Consider the following 25,654-nt stretch of genomic DNA (forward strand, 5'->3'; position numbering starts at 1 on the left):
ACACTTCCATCCTTTTACTGAGCCTCAAGCACACAGCACTGAGAGACTGTTCAGCGTGAGGCGCGACTTTCTGAAGACAGGCTGCCCAAGGCTCCGCCCACGGGCTCCAGCCACGCCCCCGGAGCAGGTAGGCACCGCCTGCTTCAGCCACCGGCAGAAGTAACTTTGCGCTTGCCTCTCGCGGGACTTAGGGTTTTTGGCGAGATTTCGATAACTCAGGCAAAGCAGAATCTCGCGAGAAGTTGAACAGGAAAAGTGAGGGACGGGAGAGAATTCCGGCGAGACTCGGGAGACAGGCAGAGCTGTTGGTTCCCTGCAAGCTTAAGGTGCCCGGTGGTCTTGACTTCTTGTTTGACCTCTACTGACGGAATGATGTTGACCCGGGTGAGGGCTGGGATCCAGCCGGGTGCCTGTGACTGAACCAGAAACTTTATCGACCGACGGCGTGGCGAGGGAGGGGGCTGGGATGTGGGAACTTGGTGATCTCTGGGTTTCTCTGGCTTCATTCCAAAGCTCTAGAATAATGCCGAGTGTTTTGACGCTTGTTCGTGAGCGTTCTCTGTCGTTTTCTCCCAAGACTCACATCCGCCTCAAATAACCTGTCTGCAGTCCCGCCTGCAGACTTTAATATCCACTCCTTTCAGCTTTGAGCACAATGCAACTCTTGGAGGGCTGAGACTCTGTACTGTCCTGGGAGCTTAAAGGATATCTGTTACATAGGTAAACTTTTCTTGGATTAGTAAATGAAATAGAACTGCAAGGACGTTTCCACAGGAAACTAGAGTGACTTTTCTCCTAAATACATTTTATTTTGGAATAATTTTACATTTCCAAAAAAACTGCAAAGATAATAAAGACTTCCTGGGCCCATTTCACCCAGTTCCCCTAATGTTAACATATAGAGTGGCTTATTTAAATTAATTTTGTTCCTTTGACACACATTCTTGTGTTAACACCGCAATTCTGCTTTACCCTTTGCTTTACATTTGAGCAATAATCATTTGGAGAAAACTTTTTTTCATAAGTAGATAATCAATACAGTTTTGTTATGTGTGAGGTACAACTCCTGTTGTAAGAACTAGTAATTATCAGGGGGAAAAAAGTGTTGTTATCTTAAGAAAAAAGACTGTACTGATAATGTTGAAGTTCAGTAAATTGGTAACATCAGAGTGTGTCAGCAACCTTTTCTTATCATCATAGCTGAAAGCAAAATCAGAGAGGAAGGTTGCAAAACAGATTTGCAAAGTTGTATTGGATCATTTTGAAAAGGAATATTCCAGAGAACTTGGAGATGCCTGGCATACAGTAAGGTTAGTATAATTCATCTCTTGATGCTTTATGATAGAACAAGAAATAAACCCATCTGGGGGAGGGGTGAAGATAAAAGATAAAGGAATCTAAACCTGGTTTCATTTCCTGCTGAGGCTTCAGAAGGGAGAAGGAGGAAGAAATAGATTGCCTCATGGGAAAATGGAAAGGGTAGAAAGAAAACTTCGTAGTGATAATTTTGTTATAAGCAAAAGTTGGTATGCCCTTGCCTTAAGAAATTGCTTTGATCTTTGAAACAGGACTGCCCACCAGTTTGACAAAATTAATTAGACTGTAACAGAAAAATCTGGAAGAAAAATTTTGAGGATATTTAACTAGTTTCTGGAATTCAGGAGATAATGCAACAAGTCTTTAAAGCCAACACTGCTTTATCTCAGCTGAAGTCACTTTATTTGGTAATCACATTTCTTCCCCATATCTATAGCTGGCTGTGTTTTGAACACACATGCCTGTGCGCGCGCGCGCACAAACACACACACACACACACACACACAAATGATTTAAATGTATTATAGAAAACAGAAATGAGAAATATTTAATGCCTAGATGTGAGAGAAGTTCGATTTGTATGTTTAGTGAGTTTTGTGTTTGGTCAGTATGTTGCTCTACGGGTTCTTTACACTGAATGCCTGATACAGTATACCATACACTGTGAAATACAAAGAGCAAAGAGCAAGACAGTCCCCAGGACTAGTTTTCAGACAGTCTGTTCATGGAGGAGGAGGCGCATGATTAAAACTATATAAACTGCTAATTCCATAAATATCCCAATAGAAATAGGCAGGAGTACCTAGTCTTACCTAACAAAGCCTGATGGTGCCAGCAGAGACCTGAGGAGAAGCCAGGTCTTGGTGATTTAATAAAGTATGAAGTGGTTCTGAAATAACTTTAGACAAACTGTTTTAGAAACTTGTAAATACTGTAACGTGAAAATGTAGTTTATAGTTGTAGTTTTATTTCAAAACTAGATTTTTAAATGGGTGTCTTCTTTCACAGAGAAGAAAGGAATGAATAGTGAAGCGTGTAATTAATTCATGAGGTTTTCAGTATGCAGAGTTACTCAAATAGAATAGCCAAATAACCAAACACCTATGGAATGCTTATTATGTGCCAGGCAATACTGACTTTTTTTGACCCTTAGAACAAACCTCTGAAGTTTGTTTCCCACTTTTCACCTGAGGGAACTGCACAGACTTTAAGTAATTTGCCCAAGTTCACTCAGCTAGTAAGTGGCAGAACTGGGATTTGTGCCCAGGCTCTCTCGTTCATGAACTCCCACGGCTAACCCCTATTCTATATGCCTCTCATACCTGGGATGTAATTAGGCATAAATGGATGATTTAAAAAAAAAAATTTCAAGAGGTCTATTGTCTCAGACTTTATCTGGCTACTCAGACCCTGTAATGAGTTATTTTTCTATTTACTATGCTCAGACAGATTTATAAATTATTATTTGACCCTAAACAAAATGAGCAGTCTATTTAATTAGCCATGCCTTCTGCTTCATCTACCTTTTTGTTGGGTTTTCATGGTAATTTAAGTTTTGCATAAACATGTGCTAAATTTGCCATAGGCAGAATAAAGGCTTTCTCAGCTTAGAAAGTAGTCTGAGCATGGAGGATGGCATGGAGAAATAAGAACAGAAATACTTTTGTTTTTTAACTATTTATTTGCAAGACGTAGTCTTGTGCTTGCAGAGTCTATGTACTTCCAGGGAAAAGTGAGTGCATTTTTGTGCTATCTAGAAAGCTAATAATTTACTCAGTAGTTTTAGTTTTCTGTAGTAGTGGGGTAGGTTTAGTGTTTATTTTAATTTTATCGTTTTGTAAAAACTTCTTGCCATCACACTCTTAGCAGCCCTTTGAAGTTGGGAGTTTACCCGGATTCAATTTTTGCCCTACTTGTTACCTACATGTTCTCCTTAAGGTGAGCCCATTCATGGCATGACTCTGAACTTCCCTCAGTGTGCTGTCATCTCAAGTGATGCAGCCCTTGCTAAGCTTAAGTGTTTTCTGATAACTTTACTTAGTTTCGTACCAGGCAAACTCAAAAGCAGATTATTATTTTCCCTTACCAAACCTATGTTGCCATTTGCTGCTTGCATATTCTATCTCAGTTGAAGGCATCACTATCAATCAGTTTCCTTTTTCCTCCTCCACACTTTTACTACCTTTTAGTGAAGAATGAACCTTATTCAGAGATAGGTCTGACATTTGCCCTCAGCTCCTTGGAGGTGATCTCTAAGCTGTTGGAATGCTCTGCCTAAAAGTCTGGGAGCTTGGGCAACATGGGGGAGTGTAACAACGTGATGTGAGGTGGGGGTTCTGGGCCACCGTATCAGCTAGGGCTCCTGCCTCCAACCTCCGGAGGGGCTAGAGACTGAAGGTCAGCTGAGTGGGTAGTCAGTCAGGTTTGTGTTACTGAGCCCCAGTAAAATCTAGACACCAGGACTCCCTGGTTGGCAGTACTCCTGTGCATATTGTCACACATCGTTACGGGGAAAGGTTATCCTTGTCCATGATTCCACTGAAGAGGACAACTGGAAGCTTCATGCTTTGAACTGTCCTACACTCTGCATCCTGCATCTCTTACCTTGCGTGATTTTAACTGTAATAAGCTGTAACCATAACCATGAGTGTAACAGTGAGTTATAGCTTATAATATAGCTAATAAAATCGCTTTTAGCTAATAATCAACCTGAGAGTGGTCTTGGGGAACCCGAACTTAATAGTTGGTGTCAGAAGTAAGGGTGGTCTTGGGGTCTCCCTAACTCTGTACTACCACCACACACCACTACCCTGCCCCCGTCAAAATCTAAATGCCCACCAAGTGCTTTTGCTTTTACCTGAGAAGTTTCTTAATTTGGATCTCCTTTTTATCATCACTGTTACTATTTAGTCAGGCCTTCATTGTTTCTTACCTGACATTGCAACAGCCCTTTTCCATAGTCTCTCCCCTTTAGTATTTGTTTGTTTGCTTAGTTTAGCATCCACTTCTATGACACTATATGCCAGACAGCGTTCTAATCACTTTACAGATGGTAACATAATCCTGTACAACCCTTCGAGGTAGTTACTATTATTTCCATTTTATAGATAGGAAAGCTGAGGCATGCAGAGGTTAAGTAACTTGCCCAGTGATACGCAGCTCACATTTGGAAAAGCCCTGGGAGTTTCTCTTACCCACTCTGTCATGCTGCTTCTCAACGCTGCCGTATTGCAACGTGTCACTCCTGGGATACTAGCCTCCTCTGCTCCCCCACTGTCTGCAGTATTATATTTGGACTAAATGTCTTATCATGACTAGACAGGCTCCGTCGTCTTTTCGGGCCAGGAATGACGCTCTCCTTTTTCCCTCTGTACAGTGGTTAAAGTGGGAGTTCAGATCCCACCTGTGCATCTTGTAGCTTGTGACCTAGGAGAATTCTTTAACATGTCTGTGCCTCACTACCCTTGTCTGTAAAGTGGGAAAAATAGTATCTATTTCATATAATTATTTGGAAAGAGAAAATGAATTTACATATAAAAACGAAGTGTTTAGAATATTGTAAGCCCTCAGTACATCTGAGAATTATTTTTATTACTATTATTCTTCATCAAGCTGTCCCATATGCGCTTGGCAAAATTAGTTCTGCCCTTTGTGTTTCCATTGCATTTTGATGATACAGCTGTTGTAATTTGTTCAAGGTTGTATCGTCATAATTTACTGACTTGTCTCTTCCCTGACATGGGAGGGTCTTGAAGAACCAGTATCTTAAGACTTGTGCAAGTGGTCTACGTATGTATTCGCAACTTAGGCAGTGTTTATATACCAGGCATTGTGCTAAGCATTGGGAATACAAAGAGGATTATATATAGTCTGCCCTCAAATATATATGAGGGGAGGATTAATTGTAAATCTTCATGAACTTTGGAAATTTTGTGTGCACTTTGTGGAAGGCAAAAAAAAAAAAAGCCATAGTTAAGTCTGGCCTGTCTGTAAATATATATATATATATATAAACATTCTCTTCATTAACCCAGAGGTCACATATAGCAGTAAAAAATATTATATAACCAGATTGCATTACCAGAATGAAGGGGGGTGGGGGTGGAGTGGGCTGGTTGAGGAAAACAGAAATGAACTAGTATCTAGATTTCTATTTTGACCCTTATTTGGCTTTACACACATTTTCAACCTTAATCTGTGCACACCTTGTGTAGTAGTAACTTTTAGCCCCTTTTAGAGTCAGAGATTAGAAAAATTTCCAGGTGTCTCAGTTTATGGCCAGTCCAAGCCTGTGCCTTGAAAGTCTGTGCCTTTTCCTCTACCAAGTGTGCTGCTGTGAAGGGTCTGGAGTCCCAGTCTTGGGAGTGTATGCACATGTCTCCTGATATAGGGACATAAGGGACTCCTTGTGTGCAGTCTTTTCAGCCTTTTGTTGTCTCCACCAAACACAAACCTCCACTCAGGACTTCCAATCTGAGGTACTGTGGCTAACAAATACGGACATAGATTGCCCTTCCATGAGAAACAAGGAAGAAACAATGTCAAGAAAGAGTAGGAGGCAATCAGCTCATTATTAGCCACTCTGAAGAATAGAAATAAAATGGCATGAAAACATACCTTGATGCACTTCCATGAGTTGATTTTCTCTTGATTTCTAAACCAGACTTTTAAAATGATTGAATGAGCGCCCTCTAGTGGGTAATAATAGCAATAAAACAAGAGGGATTTCTGTAATCTGTGCATTTATACAGAACTAAGCAGTTGTGCTTAGTGATGTGTAGATAAGATAATATTTTATCCGTATCATTAGTTAGGAAGGTAGAATGGAGTATAGAATAGTAAGAGAAAAGAAAATCACAGCAAAGTTGAAAATCATGTTATCATGTAACAAACATTGTCCAAATAATATATTGTGCAATTTTCAAGGGATGTGTGAGCACAGGCATGTTATAGCAATCAACTTCCAGATCCTCGGCATTCATGTATGCTTTTTCAGGAGATTACTCCGCTCCCCTGTTGCTTGAGGGGGTACTTATTCCCCTTTACTAACCTGCCCTTCTACATTGTCTTTGTCCCACTTTACAAGAAGGGTCACACTTTCACCATCCTGACTCTTCCACACTGCATTCCTCCAGGGTGTCAGAACTCCCCCTGCCAGAGACTATTGGACTATAATTGTAAATGATGAAGGACTACCAAATTCTTTGACAGGTCAGATGGTCTCCAAGTTTTGCTTTCAGCATAAGTAAAGGACCTACAATTGATTTGTCAGCCAACAGATTATTAATATTTTTGAAGATATGTCATTTAGTGATTTGAGATCATAACTCAGAAAGAATTATAACAAAACGGAGACATTGTTTTAACAAAATATATTTAATTCTCACCTACTTATTTAAGTGCAGGTTTTTCTCACCCCTTCTAGAAACTCAAAATAGGAATTGATGTTGAACCCTGATCATTATAGCACTAGGTAGTATTCATTGCTGGATGTATGAGGGAGAAAAAGCTCATTTCATTAAGAGATTCATTTCCTATGGGGTTTCCTATGGGGCAGTGGTTGAGAGTGCACCTGCTGATGCAGGGGACACGGGTTCGTGCCCCGGTCCGGGAAGATCCCACATGCCGTGGAGCGGCTGCGCCCGTGAGCCATGGCCGCTGAGCCTGCGCGTCCGGAGCCTGTTGCTCCGCAACGGGAGAGGCCACAACAGTGAGAGGCCCGCGTACCGCAAAAAGAAAAAAAAAAAATTTCCTATGAATTTTTATGTTTAATTATCAAATTATTTATAGATTATCAAATCTATAAGTTATTTTGATCAATTTTGTACTAGTAATTTTATTGGTGACCAATGCAGAAGTTACCATAAAACACAGAGCTTTAAGGCTACAGTGAAAACAAATTTAGTATATACACGTGTGTGTGTGTGTGTGTGTGTGTGAGAGAGAGAGAGAAATATGATAGGGTAATAAAGATTAAAAGCACAAAAATGTATTAGGTTAAAGTTATATGGGGAAATAAAATGTAAATAAAAGGGAAAGGAACAGTGTAAAATTTCCACCTGTTCAAGAAGAGTCAGTCCATGAATTTTTAAATGGACAGTGCTGGGTTTCAAAATCACTCTGGTATTTAGGTTCCACTGGATAGATTTTAAAAAGTAGTATAATTTGTCTTTTAAAATGTCAATTTTTACAGTATGCTGGAAATTACATCCTTAAACATATGGTGAAGATTTTGATGTCAACTTAAAATGTTCCAGAGGGTACATAGTTGTTTTCAAAATGGTATCAGTGGAAGTACTAGCAAAATATTTGCAGGTCACTGATCTTCTAGGTCCCCGTTCTGCTGACTGATGGTGTGCTTGCACTTCTGGCCTTGAAGTTTATTAAGTGACGCAGCTTCAGACTCCTCCTCATGAATCTTGAGAGGAGACCTGGAGTGTGGCGCCTGGCCAGTGTCTTCTTGAGTCTTCTAATATGTGCTCCCTCCACTGTCTGCTTGGCTACTTGCCCATCCATCAGAGCTTTTGAAGTGAGTAGCCACCAGCATCAGGGCATCCCACCAATGCAAGCGCTGCAGGGTGTGTGTGTGTGTGTTGGGGGAAGACGAGGTTACTGGCAGGTGGGTGCTGAGACCTACGTTAATACACAGCTTTGCTTTCTCCGGGCTGGAAAGTACCAGCCCGAGCAGCCTTAGCAGTCACTTCATTGAATTGATCCTGTTGCAGCTGGTTCCCAAGGGCTGCGTATGTCAAGCTTCAGGAAGAATGGGGCCACTGGCACTAGGTGAGGGTTGGAGTAGAAATTCTCTTCTCCTTCCTGTCATATACCACTTGTGCTACAGTACCAGGGCCTCACACTCCTATTAGGCTTTAAAGCCAGCGGATTTTGAATCAGGGACTTCTCTTTAAACAGTGATGTGACCTTGGGTAAGTTGCCAAATCTCTGAAAGCCTCAGTTAGCTTGACCTCTAAAATGAGCATAATAGCTGCCCCTCACGGTTGTTGTGATGGTGAAATGAGGTAAGCATGCAAAAAGCACATAGTAAGCATCTGATCAGTAATTTTTATTATTATTAATATTATCAGGGTGAGAGGGAGTGGGTGGATTGGGTGGTAGATAGGCTTCCCTGGGGAGATAAAGCCTAAACTGCCCCATGAATAGCAAGTAGGAGAATTAAGTCTGGCTGAAGGGGGTGAGAGAGGAAAGGTCATTCTAGGCAGAGGGAACAGTCTATGCTGAGACTGTTAAAGGCTAAAGAAAACTTGCTCCAGGAAATTCAGGTAGTTCAGTAGGCTGGGTGTAGGTGAAGAGGGATCAGAAAATTTATTTGTTCTGAGCAAGGGCTTATTTTATCTAGTTGTTGAAGAATGAGATAGAATAAATTCTGAAGATTCCTGCCTCACTCTGCCATAAGTACATGTTTTTAAATCTAACAAGGCTCCCCCCCCCAGAGTCTTTCAATGACTTCTCATTTATAAGAATTTTAAATTTATAAGGTAATATTTTAAAACTTTATCATCTTATACTTGACCCATATAACCTTCTGCCGCATTAGACTACTTTTAATTCCCCAAATGCACTGTCCGTCATACCTTTGTGCCTGTACACGTGCTATGGCCGCTATGGCCTTTGCCCTGGAATTTGTATTTTCATTTCATCCTGTGGCTAATTCCTCCTCATCCTTCAAGATTTAACATATTGGATAATGTACAATAATCAGTAGTATTCCTAAACTAACAATCCTTTTATACAGTAAGGTCAAGTGAAATATGCAAGATTAATAATCTTTACTAAGGAATCTGAAAGGAAATGGGAATAAATGGAGAAACATATTGTGGTGAAAGTTGGAAAGAGTGACTACAATAAAATGTTAATTCTCCCCAAATTTAGAGCATTTAATATAATCCTAGTCAAAGTTATTATCTATCTACTTATCTATACAAATATTTTATAAAATATTTTTAATTGACCAATTGATTCTCGTGTGCATCTGAAACAATAAACATTCTAAGATAGCTTTGGAAGTTGTGAAGAAAAAAAGAAAAAAGGATGGAGATTTGCCCTGCCAGATATTAACCAATTGAAAGTATATAAAGCCAATTGAAAGTGTCTAGCCCTTGTTAGCTAAGGGATGGACACATGATTTAAAGCCAAGCCACTTTAGTCTGTATTAATAAAATTATGTTTCTGAGCATTATTTCCCTGTTACTACATGACTCAAAACTCTGGATAGATATTCATCCAGTTTGGAGGGTAAGATTAGGATGGACTGACATAAGGTTTACAACCGTGGCATTCATAGATTTCCTTTTAGGGTCCAGTGTAATGCATTGGTTCCCAAAGTGTGGTCCTGGGGATCAGCGCATCAGTATCACCCGAGAACTTGCTAGAAATGCAAGTTCTTAGGCTCTACCTCAGACCTACAGAAGCCCCGGGTGGGGCCCAGCCATCTCTTACAGGCACTTCATGCACGCTAAAGTTTGTGAAGCATGTTTTTAAAGAGATTGTCATCCTCCGGTATAGCTGAAACACTGGGCTTCTGTGATGCACCATCATAGTAAGAGGCAGTGAAAAGAGCAATTTCACATGTTAGCCTCAACTGAAATTCACATGGCACACATCCAGCTTCGCAGGTGTTACATTTCAATTCAGCCATTCTTCACATAGGCCACACCAGGGTGAGTAGCAGCTGGAATTTACTTAATTGACTGTGGTTAATGAGGCTCCCAAATAACTCAGCTAGAAAGGTCAGCTTGTAAATAAATATTTTCTGCTGTATCATTTGTCAGTTGATGTGAGCTTGTGATTGTCAACAGATCTAACTGTTGGACCAAGTAAAAAATGAGGAAGGTAAGTCTGTTGGAGAGGTGGGGGCAGGGAAAGCCTGCACCATCAATCCATGAGTGATTTTTAAACCATCCTTGGTTTTGTATCATCTGATTCACTGATGGCCTCATTAACTCTGTTACTGTAGTGTTCACTGTAGTTAGCTTTCCATACTTTTATCTTCATCAGAGGAAAACTTGAACACTCATTCCTTTAAACACCCTTTAATGATAGTACTTTTCCCTTTAATATTAATAGACTCAGGTTTTAAATTTTGTCTCCAAGAAAAACTCTTCCTTGCGCAAAGAGTGATAGACTAAAATCTATTTTGATGGATTTCGAGGTATGTTAAAGACAGGCCATGTTTTTTTGGCAAGATAATCTGCAGGGAGGGACTAGACTGAGGCAAGTGAGGCATTCCTCTTTGGTGCAGAGCCCCTAAAACTTTGTAACCAAGGTAAATACTATTTTAATGACCAAAACTGATACAAAAGAAAAAAACCCACGGTGAACAAAATATCAAAGTTTTAAATATAGACAGGAACATAACAGTAATGGGTTGAGCAATATGGGAGCCTGAGGCAAAAGAAAAAGTCTGTAATACTAACTCCTGGCTCTGAAAATCACAGGTAAGTAAAGTGTAAAACTAGGACCACATTCCCTCACTTAGTACTATAAGATTGTATTGCTGTGTATAATATTAATATCCCTCTGTTTTTCTTTTTCTCTCTAGGGATATACTAACATCTCCATCATGTTGGCAATATGCTGTGCTTCTTAACCGATTCAATTATCCTTTTGAACTGGAAAAGGATTTACATTTGAAGGGCTATCACTCACTCTTTCAAGGATCTTTACCCTACTATCCTAAATCAATGAAATGTTACCTTAGCAGAACTCCACACAGAATGCCTTCAGAAAGACACCAAACTGGAAACCTAAAAAAATACTATCTCCTGAATGCTGCCTCTCTTCTCCCAGTACTGGCTCTGGAATTGAGGGATGGGGAAAAGGTTCTGGATCTGTGTGCTGGCCCTGGAGGCAAATCGATAGCTCTGCTACAGTGTGCTTATCCAGGTAATGTACTTTTCTTTTCATAACTGACAACTTTTAAATATCCACATGTTACAAGATACTTTTAAAGTATGCGGGGAGAAATGTAAGACTGAGTTTGCAGACTTTGAAAGCCTAAAATCCAGGATAGTGTGGAAAAGAATGGAAATATTAGCTGAGGAAATAGTGTAAATAACATTTTTTTCCCAGCTACTTAATTGGCAGGTAATTGGGAACAAAACTACAACATTTTGTGAACACAAATCTATCAGATAATGTCATTAGCTGATAAGCTAATGACAAAGATTTTTAAAATTTTATTGTTACTTTTACATTTGAGAGTCTTGTATTGATATCCTTGTCATACTTCTGTGCAACAAAAACATATACATTTAAAACAATATACATTTAAAAACATATACATTTAAAATCAATTTTTGTATCATTGGACCATAAGGTTCTAAGAGAGTTCTGTCCAATAGAAATATAACATGAAGTACATATATAATTGAACATTTTTGAGCAATCTCATTAAAAATAGAAACAAGTGAAATTAATTTTAATAATACATTGTAACCCAGTAAGTCCACAGTATTATTTGAACATGTAATCAAAATAAAAATTATTAATGAGATATTTTGTATTCTCATTTTCTTACAAAGTCTTCGAAATTGGTGTGCATTTTACACTTATAGCACATTTCAGTTTGGACTAGCCACGTTTCAAGTGCTCCTAGCCTCATGTGGCAAGTGGATGTAGTATTGGACAGTGCAATTCTAAAGATTTTAAAAGTTCTTCTGAAATGACTTATCATTACTATTATTAGTAGTACAAAAATGATGAACTGTAGGTAATATGCGTTTTTATATATATTTGTTAAAAGTAATGCATTCATTATATTTTCTTAATGAGACGATGGGACGTTTAAACTATTACTTTAGGTTTCCCTGAATGAAAATTACTTATGATTAGATAAGACAGGGCTCAGCATCAATTCTGTCTGGTTTTTGTTTGTTTGATGGTTTTGTTTTTATAAGTGCAAATGCTGTTCACATAGATAAAAAGATGGTGGGAATTGTGTTATAGTAATCTCACTAGTTCTTTAAACTCCTGAATTATAACCCTAAATCACATAGATATCTTTCACCAAGCATTATTTTAATCATTTACTATGTGAACACTCTTTAGGTCTGTTTTTGATTTTGAAGAAGGCAAAGGATTAGAAACCATCTCAATTTAAAAAGGCTGTGTTGCCTAATTAGGAGACGCATTCACTTTCTCAGCCAAAGCAACAGTGTGTTGAACTGCCTTTGTTTGGAGGGCTATGGAGGTTTCTATGCCCTGGAACAACTTGTAATAAGATACGGGATGGGTGGGAAGCTTGCTCCTCATTTGTAAAGTTGGTGAAGGGCCGTTATCCTAGGAGAAGCCTTGACCAGAGGTGTTCTCCTTTTTTAAGAAGTTGATGATCTGAAAATTAATTCTTTTGAAACTATCTAAGCCTGCTTATCCCTTAAACAGTTGTTACGTATCCCCAGGGCATGCATATGCTAGTTTGAGGACTGCCACTTTATATCTTCCTTTGATAGCATTCCTATTGAAATAGATTACAAACATTTTTATGAGAACTGTGAATCCAGTTGTACCAGGCATTGGTACAAATTTATCAGTTAACTGTATATTTAGGTGAAACCATACTGTGTGTTCTCAAATTGTGGTTAAAACTCTATTATTGAAGCTTGCTGTATTGTTTTGTGAGAAATCACAACGAAAGAGATTATTTATTTTGTAAGGTTATTTTATTTTACAATTTGAGCTGAAAGTGAAATTTTATGGAATCATGTTATAAGGATTATTATTACTTTCACTGTGTGTTCTTTGACAGTACTCTTATTTTGTTTGTTGCATCAGTTTTGAATATAGAATTTTTAGTATTGTGAAAGATGGAAGAGAAATGCCAAATTTGGGTACCATTTTGAAAAGAAGACATTTTAATCCTAGATTATCCTCATTAGTAGGCTATAAATGTTTTACATGTTTATGGTAAGGAAATTCCAGATTAGGAATCCAAAGGCAAACAGACATATTCTAGGAATTTGAAGTGCAGAAGAATCGTCCTGTTCTTACATCAAGGGCAATGAATTACAGGCAGTGTTCCAAGTAAAGTAGCTTTTCATCTATGAAGGGCTAATGATAATGGTTTACTAAGAAGTACAGATGTCTTCATGCTGATGCTCAAAGCCCAAATTAGGTTAGCTACAGTGCTTGAATTTGGAATGCAGAAGCCATCTAAAAAAAGCTTTTATAAGCAAAGCTTAAAATGATGGCTGCACTAAGTGTGCATTTATCCACTGAATTTCTTTAGATCAGTACTGGCCTTTATTCTGGGCCAGGAGGCTCACAGCTTTGAATGATTAAAAAGCTCGTATTTTAGGATGATTAAAAAAATTAGTCTACTTCTCTTCTGGTCCAGCTGCTCCCACCTGTTAGCACAGTGAGGGATTGTCCACTGTTTTTTGTTCTGCTTTTGTCAGCATAGCCTTCATAATGTCCTGGTGTTGATAGAAAAAGAGAAAACAATTCTAAGTAGGAAAGCATTAACATATTAAGAATGACCCAGATTGATGGAGTGGCTTCATCAACTTTCTTGCTGAGGGCTGGCATGAAATTCTCTTTTCTGTCAGTAATACTCTTTTTACATCTAGTTAGCCTTTGGTGGTAGAGAAGATTAGAAAGACTTCTTTCTTTACTGAAATTGCTTTTGCCCTCCTTCCTGCTCCCTCATCTCCTAGAACTCCCTGCATTAGGTGCACCTTCTTTTTGGAAATCATACTAGCAATGACCATTTTGGAACATGTAGTAAAAAAATAAAACATAAAGCCAAGACTCCAAAATGCTATTCCTGAAAAACCACAATGACTTCTTCAAGAATTTTTTAAATTCACCCTCTTTTCTACTTAGCTGAAAAAAAAAGATTTGGTTTATTTTTGACAATTTAAGCATGAAATTCTGTCTCAATGTAGTGTGTCTTAGTATATATATGAATCTTGGATTGTGATGCCTTACATTATATATTTTAAAAAGTTTAACCAATCTAAGCCTATTTCAAATAAAATCTATGTCTAGACCAAACAATAATATAGTATAAAGTTATATTTCGTCTGAGAGTTATTTTTAAATGCTGAATTGAGAATCTTGACTAAAGCTACAATTTAATGAAAAGCTTCCCTGATTTTCAGGTTTAGCAATTTGAATATTCTTTATTATAATGTCATGTTTCACATCAAGTCAGCCACATTTAGTGAACACATACAATGTGCGAGGCATTGGATGGTAGGTGTAGAGCTCTGAAGGATATAGAGATACCTAAGACTTCTGTTTCCTGTGGTATGACAAACTATGTATTTTAGCCAACTCTCCTGCTGAAAATAACTTAAAAATATGGGATATAATATTAAAGAAAAACAAAATCTTTTTAAATGTGTCAATGATCTGCAAATACTCAGTGGCCAAAAATTAAAAGATTGGGAACCTAGGAGGTAAATCGAGCATTGAAGCTGGCTTTTCACTTGAGAGCATTTGCTTCCCCCAAAAAGTTGCACGTTGATTTCTAGTGCTTCATGAACATGTGGGAATAAAAAAGAAGACAGAGCCTGCTCAAATAGAGCATCTACTAGGAGACTAACTTACATAAAGCTGAGACTCCAAAATGCTATTCCCTCCAATAAGGTAAACTAGGAAGAAATTGTCCTTTCCAAGGGACTGAAAGGAAAGCCTGTCTTCAACTTTGGTGGTGGGGGAGGAATGGACATACCCTCTGAAATTTTGTAACCACAGCTAAGCCAGTATAGACCATTACAATGAAGTTGCAGAACGTTGGAAATAAAAAACCATCTTAATAGCAGCCAGAGAGGACAAACTATTTACCTTCAAAGGACAACAGTTAGACTGAGGATTGACCTCTGAGTGTAATAATGGAAGCCAGCTTTCGGAGGAATGATGTTTTCAATGTGCTAAGAAAAGATGACTGTCAGTTCAGAAATATGTTCACCAAAATATCCTTGAAGAGCAAAAGTGAAATGGACATTTTGTTAGACCAAGAGAGAACAAGAGTATAAGGTTGTCACCAACAATTCTAGAGGAAGAGGGAAAGCCATACTAGATGGAAGATAGAAGATGCAAAAAGAAATGGAGAACAAAGAAGTTGGGAAATATATGGGGAAAATCTAACAGTCGTTGACTATGGAAGACAATGATAATAACATTTTATGCACTTAAAAAATGTAAGCCCAGGACTTCCCTGGTGGCTCAGTGGTTGAGAGTCTGCCTGCCGATGCAGGGAACACAGGTTCGTGCCCCGGTCCAGGAGGATCCTACATGCCGCGGAGCAGCTGGGCCCGTGAGCCATGGCCGCTGAGCCTGCGCGTCCGGAGCCTGTGCTCCGCAACAGGAGAGGCCACAACAGTGAGAGGCCCACGTACTGAAAAAAAAAAAAAAAAAAAAAGTAAGCCCTAATAAATCCCAAATACACAATGTCAGTAGAATCTTATTTAGGAGGAAGTGTTATAAGATTCTTACATCTTTTAGGAAAAATGGTGGCGATTGCCTTAATTTAGATTTTTCTTCTACATATACATGTTAAAATCTCTAGGGTTACCACTAAAAGAATAGAAGTAGAATGTAAACTATCTAAATCAGAAAAAGAGAGAAATGGAATGAAATTAAGATGTGATTCTTTCCTTTGAGGCTCCTTAGTATTGACAGACAGGGTGGAGACAGGGTATGACTTTGGGGGTTGTCATGGCCCTGGTTTACACACCATCACAGATATGTTTGGCTTCACGTTTCCTGCTACCCTTCACCTTAAGGCTTGAGCCACTTGAATTGTTTCCACACTGGAGAAACCCTAGCAAAGGCTCAGGCCATCCTGCAGTTTTCTGCTGCTATTGCTACTACTGCCATAGATTGGGGATGCCTTTGGATGGGTGCCAACTGACAAGTAGAGGTCGCCACACCTGAGTGCTTGCTGCACCTGGGCTCGGGACTCTCTGGCTTCCTTAGTACTTGCTGGGAGGGGCCAGATAACACAAACCTGAAGTGTGTGGGAGTTATCAATTCTTGGAATGGACTTTAACCAATGAGAGGCTGGATACAGGAAGAAGCCAGTAGATTATTTGTTCTTCGTCTCTACTTCACTAAACGCCAGTTTCTGACAAGGGTCCGTAATTTCAGACTATGGACATATCCTGAGAGACTGAGCGAAGCTGTAGCTAGCTTTATTACAAACCCTCTTATATTTGTGCTCCCTCCTTGCATGATTTACTTCCTTTTTTTCTCTCACTCTTGTGTCCCTGGGACTGTACCCCTTCTATAATGTAAACTTTTGTCTTAGACTGTTTTCTAGCAATTTCAGGCTAAGACAGAGCTTTCAGACACCTATCCATAAGCTGCATTAGTGAATCCTCCAAAAAACCACCCCAAAAAACAGTGTAAACTAAATAAAAAAGAATGTACTACCTGTACAAATGCAGCTTTAAGGTGATTTTCTACTCCTTTCCCCACCAACAAAATTGATGCCATCTCTTGAGCTCCTTCTGTATAGAAATTTGGAGCCCTGGTAGTAGCAAAGGTAAGCAATGCACATGGACTCTGCTATGACATAAAATATGTTAAGTACTATAGGAGAGGTAAATAGTATGTTTGACAAATAGACGAGTCAGTCAAGTTTGGTGGAGCACAGAATATTTTGGTAAAATAATTGAGTTAGTGGTTAAAATTGAACAATTCTCTTGAGGTCTCACTATTACAGACATTTAATTAAAGCTAGATGTTTGAACTTTATTTAGTGGATGATGGGAAGCCGTTACAAGTTTTTAACAGTGGAGTGACAACCAGAAAAACAACAATATGTGTGTGTGTGTGTGTGTGTATACACACACACACGTATACACAGATACTTCTGAGCAAAGAGTTTACAGAAAGTTTTCCTACTCTGCATTAGAATTTCACCTTCAGTTCTCTTGATTTGTTTCCCTGGTAACCTGACAGAAATTGTCACTTTGTTTCTAGGCTTTTGATAAAAATGACCCTGATGGATAAAATGAATGTGCACTGCGAGAAAGAGTAAATAAACCCTAAAGACCTGATGGGGATGCCATGCTTTGGGCCTGAGTGCAGTGACTCTTGTAAATGGGCATGTCCCTTGTGGGGACCCTGGAAGCTGTGCCTGTGGAGTTGTTAGAAGAGGTATAGGCTCCTGTGGGACGTGAGGCTTTTAAACCAGAACAGCTCCTACACCTGCCCAACATGAGGCTCATCTTCTTGCACCTGAATTACCACCTGTGTGGACCGCCACAAGGCCTTCCAAGAAAAAGCAATGTCTCACCTGCCCTCTTGGCAAAAGACGTAGTTTCTGTCCTGTGTAGGATGATGCCAAATGTGGCCTGTGTGAATGTTTAGTTGAATTAGACCTGAAAATCTAATGGTTGAAAATACCACCTTAAATAAGATTAAAAAAACCTAGAAATTATAAAAATGATATGATTGACTATTAAAAAAATTGTGAAACTTATGTACTTAAAAAGATACTACAAATAAATTCAGAAGACAATTTAGGAAACATTTGCAAATCAGATGGCAGATAAAAGGTTAATATTCAAAATATGAAAGTACATCTTACCTGTTAGTAAGAAAAATATAAATAGTGCAATGGAAAAAAAGGTCAAATGATAAGAATAGGCAGTTGACAGAAAAGCAAAAGCAAATGATGAATAGACAAATGAAAAGAATTGTGTTAGACAGCAAGGATTATACTACAGCATAACAAGCCATATCAGACTAATAATAAAACTTCTGTGAGAGTTTGGTGGTGGGACAGGGTAGTATTTACTAAAACTAAAAATTCCCCTACCCAAACCTATCTATTCCTCTGGTAATATCCCGTTAATAATAAAAGCACATTATGAAAGTACACTTTTATAAAGAGGCTTATTGAATAATAATAATGTTATTATTAGTGACAGTAGTAGTGACAGTAGTGTGAATGCCCAACAATTAGCAATGGTTGAATAAAGGAGGACACATTTTTTTTCTATGTACTATTTAGCAGCCTTTAAAAATGATTTATAGGGCTTCCCTGGTGACACAGTGGTTGAGAGTCCGCCTGCTGATGCAGGGGACACGGGTTCGTGCCCCGGTCCGGGAAGATCCCACATGCCGTGGAGCGGCTGGGCCCGTGAGCCATGGCCGCTGAGCCTGCGCGTCCGGAGCCTGTGCTTCGCAACGGGAGAGGCCACAACAGTGAGAGGCCCGCGTACAGCAAAAAAAAAAAAAAACAAATGATTTATATATCTACTGATTGACTTGGTGGTATTGCCTTTGAAATATTGGTATATATGGAGAGTAATGGGACAGAGAAGTGTGTAAATATAATCCTGGGTATGTAGACAGTTATATAAGCATATGTATATGGGGTAGTTGGGCAGTTGGTGGAGGGGGTAGATGAAGAGTAATGTGAAAAAAAGACACTACAAAAATATATAATTCCATTTATATAAGTTTTATATGTGCATATAGGCATAAAGAAATATGGTATGATTATTTGTCAAAATGTTAGATGGTGCTTATCTGAAGACAATGGGTTTTAGGTAATTTTTGATGTTCTTCATATTTTTATGCATTTAAAAATATGCTTGTCTTTAAATATATATTATAGGAAATTTATGTCACTACATAATAAATATATATAAATATTTATAAATATATATTTAAATAAAGGAAGAACAAAACAACTATTTTATTAGGGAGAGAACCATTTGCTAAATGCCTTCTATTACTGAGAAGCAGCATGGCATGGTGCTTAAAAGTAAGTAGGGCTCTGGAACCAAGTGTCTTGGTTTCCTGCTCTGTGAACCTGGGCAAATTACTTAACCTCTCTTGGCCTCAGTTTCCTTATCAGTAAAACAGAAACCATAACAAAATTATCTCATAGGTTTGTGAGGATTAAATGTGTTACTACATGTAAAGTCTTAGAACAGTGCTTAGCCTTTAATAGGGACTCAAGAATTGTTAGTAATTATTATAAACATTTGTTGTTACTACTTTTGCAGTCCTATGCTAGATATGTTACTAAAATATCACAATTACTTTTTAAATTCCAGTTTCATTGAGATGTAATTGACATACAGTACTGTATAAGTTTAGGGTGTAGCATTTAATCTTAACAACCACTTTGTAAGGTAGAGGTGGTAAAATTTCTCCTGTGTCCTCTTAGGGCTTCTGGCTGTGACCAACATAAGACAGAGTAACAGGAGTCAAGCATACAGATTTTTTTTCTCTTGGCCTTTACTCTGTGTTTCTGGTGATAAGAATGTTTCTTTCCTCCTGGTATAGGGAGGGTATATTTCACATGGGAGTACACCTCCTGCTTTCAGGAAGAAAAAGAAAGGTCAGAATGCCCTTCGTGCATCAGCTGTTATTCAAGTGCCTTTAACTCAAAATAATCAATATGTCAAAGCAGCATATTTTGAAGTGGTGTGTTCTGAACCCCTTCACTAGGGACAGTCCCCATTTTCCAGATAAGGAAACTGAGACTCTTGAGGAGAGCTAAGTAAGTTCCCCACAGTCTCACAGCTCATAATTTGAGCCCATGTCTTTCTTATCGTAAAGCCAATTACACTTTACATGCTTTTTTCCACATACCACATTTCGTTTATTTAAAATGAAGGTGTTCTGTCCTAGAAGGAACTTTATATATCATTTACTCTTAAGAGCTTTAGGAGAGAACTGTGTCTGAGGTATTGGTTGTATAGCATATCTTTGGGAATCCATAATTCTCTAAAAGTTTTCATCTTCAAAATGAAATTTGAATGAGTAAATGGTGAGAGCTTCTGAGAGGCTCTGTGGGCATGACTATGGTAAATGTTTTATGAAGTGTTTGTGAGTGTATTTCTGTTTTTAAACATAAGAGAATCATAATGTTTACCTCTGAGCCCTATTTCTGCATAATTATGATGAACCAATTTCTTTTTGAAATTTATTTGATCAAAAGTGGAAATTTAACAATTCCGTTGTGTTCGTTTTAAAACTTTTTAATCCTTTACATTTAGGTTATCTTCATTGTAATGAATACGATAGTCTGAGGTTGAGGTGGCTGAGGCAGACGTTAGAATCGTTCATCCCACAGCCTTTGGTAAATGTAATTAAAGTGTCTGAATTGGATGGCAGAGAAATGGGAGATTCCCAGCCTGAAACGTTTGACAAGGTACTTTTATTACATTGTGACAGACTGATAGACTCCCAGTGATACCACTGTTATGTTGCTTTGTTGTTGTTGTTTTCCATCTGCTTCCAGACATAGCCTCATACAATTTCTCAGTACCCTGGGAAATTTTGATAAAGTGAACATGGAAGCAGTTTTCATTTGATGGTCAGCATGTTCAAAGGAAGCAGAAGGGGATTATAGAATGCTTTTTATTTCCAGGTACCTCAAAGATACTCAGGAAGAGATCAGATATTATTTGGGTCAGTACTCAAACATGTGCACAGTATTGCTTTAATTCGGTAACATTTCATATCAGAGTATGACAGTTGAAGGCAAAGAAAGCATTTCAGTAAACTGAAGTTGGATTATTAATTCTTAAAAATAAATGCTGAGAATTCAGAAGTATAGTAACATCTGTTTAAAATGAGTAACTTGTAAAAGTTTTTGCTGTCATCAAAATATGAAATATTGGTAGATATTAGTAGACTGTTAGTCCTCTCATTCTCCGCCCACTAAAAAACCCAAACACTGAAAGTGCACAGGAAATTTTTCTGTCAAGTATTAGTGAAGAAATGTCATGAAGAACTTACCAAGGTGTATTTTCGGTTTTAAAATAAATTTATTTATTTGCTACTTTTTGTCATGATTTACTTAGCTTCCCATGTACTTTGTGTCTGAGGATATATTTTCAGTTCATATTTGCATTACGTGTCCTTTTTTTTCTGTAGGTGTTAGTTGATGCTCCGTGTTCAAATGATCGAAGTTGGTTGTTCTCTTCTGATTCTCAGAATGCAGCCTGTAGGATAAGCCAAAGGAGGAATTTGCCTCTTCTACAGATAGAACTCTTAAGGTGAGTGCTGTTAATATAAAAGCTTACTTCGGTTTCTAATATAATTTAAGTAGGCATGACAAAACATGACACAGGGCAGCTCCCAAATGGAGGGTTTCCTGTGTAGGTGTCAATAATTAATCCTCCAAAGTCTGCACCCAGAAAATTCTCAACCTCTTCCCTTTCAGCTCTTGTATAATGTCACCTCTGCCCCCTCTGTCCCCGCAGCCCCTCAATGAAATCTAGTGTTGCTGTGCATTGTCTTTTAAAGGACACAAATGATTTTACTATGGTTTAAAGCTGTTTGCTTATCAGGACCATCTGAGCGTAGGATTCATCACCGTATTCTTTCACCAGAATATGAGCAGCCCCCGTAAGAGTAGCTTTGGACCAGGACACATTTTTTTTTTAGTAATGAACACATTGTTCTGTGTGAGTAGGAAGTTGTAGTTTGTTGTTAGCACTTATCTCTCCTCTAAGAATTTTCCAGAAGGGCATGACCACGAGAGATACTTGGTTTCTTCAGAACAGAGTCATTTTGGGGCATCCTGTCCTGGTTTCAAAAGAAATTTGTACTTACACCCTAGTCCCAAGTAATTCCTACTGTTTAATGTGGAACAAAAATTCTTTGGACTATTTAAAATATAGTTAAGTGATAACTTATCACTCATTACTTCTTACATGTGGAATGATCTTACATGTGGAATGAGAATGAGTGACAGTTTATATGCACTGCTGACAACATGCTTTACTTCCAACTTCTGATTGACTCACAACAGTGAACATATGCCATTACCAAAGTATTACAACCAGTACTAATACATGGTCTTGTTTTTGTACGAGATTGTGTCTCAGCTCATTCTGGTGATTCCAGCTAGCACCAACCAGCGGGTTCTTAAACATTTTTCATCTGGCAGTTAGACTGTTTGTTTGCATTCTTCCAAGGTCAGCCTTTCATTTACTGTAACCCTGAGATAGTTTGAGAGTTCTATGCCACCTTTCCCTTCTACCTCTTGGGGCGTCGCATTGATCCAGCTCTAAGTCTTTTTTTCTTACCTAAACGTTCTTGATCTGGCTCTTTAGTTAATTATTCCTGTTACTTTGGGCTTTGCCATTGTGATGCCTTACACCAACAGACACTAAATCTTATGGTGGCTTATTAGCATTGTGACCTCTAATTTTTTTTTAAGCTGTAAGCAGCCAGGCTTCCTGAGGATACCATTTTTCTTTCCTCTCATGAAAACTATATATATAGAGAGAAATATGTTTAAAAAAAAAAAAAACTGCTGTTATTGTGTGAACATTGTTCTGAAACTGGCTCCTTTTTGTTCTTAATATTTCTTGAAGTCTTTTCCTTGTAAACCTACTTTGTTCTCTTCACTCTCCACAGTAAAGCCAAATCTGATCTGAAATGTAAATCTGATCACGTCGTTCTCCTGTTTGAAGTCTGCAGTGGTTCCCCGTTACTGTTAAGATTTCAGCTTCCTTAGTATGATATTCACATCTTCTTTGAATATGGTTTCTTATTCTGAGGCCAGTGCATTTCCTGTTTCTTATACTTAAGAGTTCTTCTAACTCATTCTCCCCGTTCTCTTGGCTATCTCTACTATTTCTTTGGGAATCAGCTCTGAGATCTCCTTATTGAACCCGTACCTAACTCCCTAGGACTGGGATTGGTATTCCCCTCATGTCCTTACCTTCATTTAAAAATATATTGTTTCTCAGTTCCTCTGCTGGACATCTACCTAGTACTTGTCTCTTTCTTCAACAAGACTGTAAGCCCCATGGGAGAAGGGATTGTCTTATTGTTTTTATTCCCAATATGCAGTTTGGTGTCTGGCATATAGAAGGGGGTTCAGTAAATAATTGTTTAAAAATACTAAATTACAAGGGCTGAATATTTAGAATTTACACATGTAATTAAATTTATAGCAAAGTTAATCTGACAAAAATAATGACATAATCATTATTGTACTGCATGGTAATTAGGCATAAATGTAAAGCAATTCACATAATTTATTTTGATTAGTATTGCATTTACATAACCAAAGCATGATTTTAGTTTCAGTTTAGTTTTTTCCCCCATTTAATACATATCCCTTAACATCATATAGCATTTTGATCATCATCACAAAAATCATGCATCTGAGTAAACCTCACATCCACACCGTCGTGTGCCCTAACAAGTGAGGCTCTTCTTTAGTGTCTACCCCTCTCTCCCATCATCTTACTCCCCAAAAGAAATGGCTTTAGCATCACATCACTTTAGTAGCATATTAACGGGGTGCAAAATTGACATCTCAATCACAATGGTGTAGGTTTTCATGTAATTATATGTGATTGGGAAAGACCATCACACCAGCCCCCTCCCATTCTTTTCCTTGAGCAACTACTCTGCATTCCCTGCCTCTGATGCCTGGTCTGTGTGAGAGGTTTAGGAGCTGCTTGAGGCAGCTGAAACGCTGAGCCCCTTGGCTATGTGATTATGAGGATAAAGAGGAAAGAGCGTGATACACAAGCTATAGTCACAGATAATGGTTCTAATTCCCTAACGTCTACAAATTTGGGGGTTAAAAAGATATAGGAAAAAGTGATAATGCCAGCCACAATCTCTCTTTTATCTCCTGCCCCTGACTCCAAAAAATGAAAAAAAAAAAAAAAAAAGACTATAGAGACTATAGTAATTTTCTGATCAGGTATAGCTCTTTTACTATATCACATACAAAGAAATTTCTCTTATTTTCTTCCAAATCTTCCTCATATAGTTATTGCCTTGTCATCCTTTAATAAAAGGCAGTCCTTTTATTCCGCAGTAAGAAATAGAAGGTTTTAAATGCAAGCATATGCAAGAGAATAAATACATTGATGTGTATGAGTTTTAGTCAGAAGTATAAAGGATTGATAGCAGATCCTTATTTGCATTTGCAAAGAACAATTAGAAAGCAAGCAAGCAAATATTGCCTAGCTTGACAGAAGATGGCACTCAGAAGGGAGAAAAGAAGTGAGAAAAGGATAGTTGAGTGGCAAATAAGGAAAGCTTTTTGTTTGTACTGTTTTGTCGAAGACTCAATTTGTATGTTTCTGCATGTCTGCTGACAGATATGGTGCTCAAAGATATAAACTAGCTTCCATGGTTATTATTCACTCACTTTACCAGAAATCATTCATATTTACATTAAATAGGCAACCTGCATAGTATTCAGAATTTTAGCTTCTGAAAAACCAATATTCTATTACCAAATATTCTACAGCCAAACATTAATCTTACACGTTTTTATGAATGTGATACATCAATGAAAATCAACACTTTAATAGAAGTTTTTTGATGTTAAACTTTTTAAAAGGAGTAATGTAGATATGTAATTGTTTTTTAGAAATTCTTTAAAAAGGTTAATGCATGTATATAATTATATATAATAGTGAAAATAGTAATCTGATTTTATTTTGGCATGAAAAGCGTATTGGAAGGCACACGATGACAGGAAATCCCAAACCATATGAGTTTATTATACACTATTGGGGACTCTTTAGTTTATCCATACAGAGATGGAAAAATTAGAATCTTCTATTAAATTTATACAACATGAACATATAAGTTATATACAACTCTCACATGCTTCAGAAGATGAGAAAGTGGGACAAGGATATAAGGAATATTTGAGTGTAAGTCAGTTCTATTAATGAAGTGCCATTTGAAAGTATACCTTTATTATCTTTTCTCAAAATAATTTCTGAGACCAGTCATTTCTGTTACATACTATGTATGTGCACACTACATAATCAGATTCTCTTGCCTCATTTTTATTTAAATATATTAGGAAAAACAAAGTGGGATAATATGCTAAAAATGATATATACATAGTCTTTTTAGAAAGTGGCCAAGTTTGTGCAAGAGAAGTTTACATGATTTTTAGGTGAGAAAGCATGAACTGAAGAGTATGATTTATAACAAAAATATAAGTATCTTATTGCAGTAGTGTATCATGTCACCCATTTCCAAATCAATCACATTTAAAATACTGACCCCTCTGGTTTTCTTTTCTCACTACTTGACAAGTAAAATCCACTTTGTGAACTCATTGAAAAAGGAAGCTTAGATTATTTGATAATGTTTTTAAAATTTGTAAAAATCATCCAGATAAGAGTCCTTAAAAAGTGTTACTCTTACAACAAGAGTTATGTTTTAAAAGAAACATTAAAAAATCAACAACATCTCTTCTGTCATGCTCTTGAGCTGAGGTACGGGATACTTCGTGCCTTTGGAGCATGGTCTTCATCATTCATCAACACAGTGACCAAAAAGTTTATATGTACATATTGGAAAAGTAATCTTTGGACATAATGTTCTATCAGAATGGAAGATTTCC

The 25,654-nt window shown here is 37.8% G+C and overlaps 1 protein-coding gene across 1 annotated transcript in view; it reads left to right on the forward strand.

The window, feature by feature from the left end:
- Positions 1–267: 267 nt before the first annotated feature.
- The window catches only part of NSUN3 (NOP2/Sun RNA methyltransferase 3), a 52,947-nt gene continuing 27,560 nt past the window's right edge, over positions 268–25,654 (forward strand). Inside the window, exons 1-5 of the mRNA XM_030860989.2 lie at positions 268–384; positions 1,201–1,310; positions 10,877–11,220; positions 20,304–20,458; positions 21,187–21,308. Coding sequence (XP_030716849.1) covers positions 370–384; positions 1,201–1,310; positions 10,877–11,220; positions 20,304–20,458; positions 21,187–21,308 — 746 coding nt within the window. The 5' untranslated portion in view covers positions 268–369. The remainder of the gene's footprint in view (positions 385–1,200; positions 1,311–10,876; positions 11,221–20,303; positions 20,459–21,186; positions 21,309–25,654) is intronic.

The sequence above is a fragment of the Globicephala melas genome, chromosome 4, assembly GCF_963455315.2.
Source record: "Globicephala melas chromosome 4, mGloMel1.2, whole genome shotgun sequence".
Classification (NCBI taxonomy): domain Eukaryota; kingdom Metazoa; phylum Chordata; class Mammalia; order Artiodactyla; family Delphinidae; genus Globicephala; species Globicephala melas.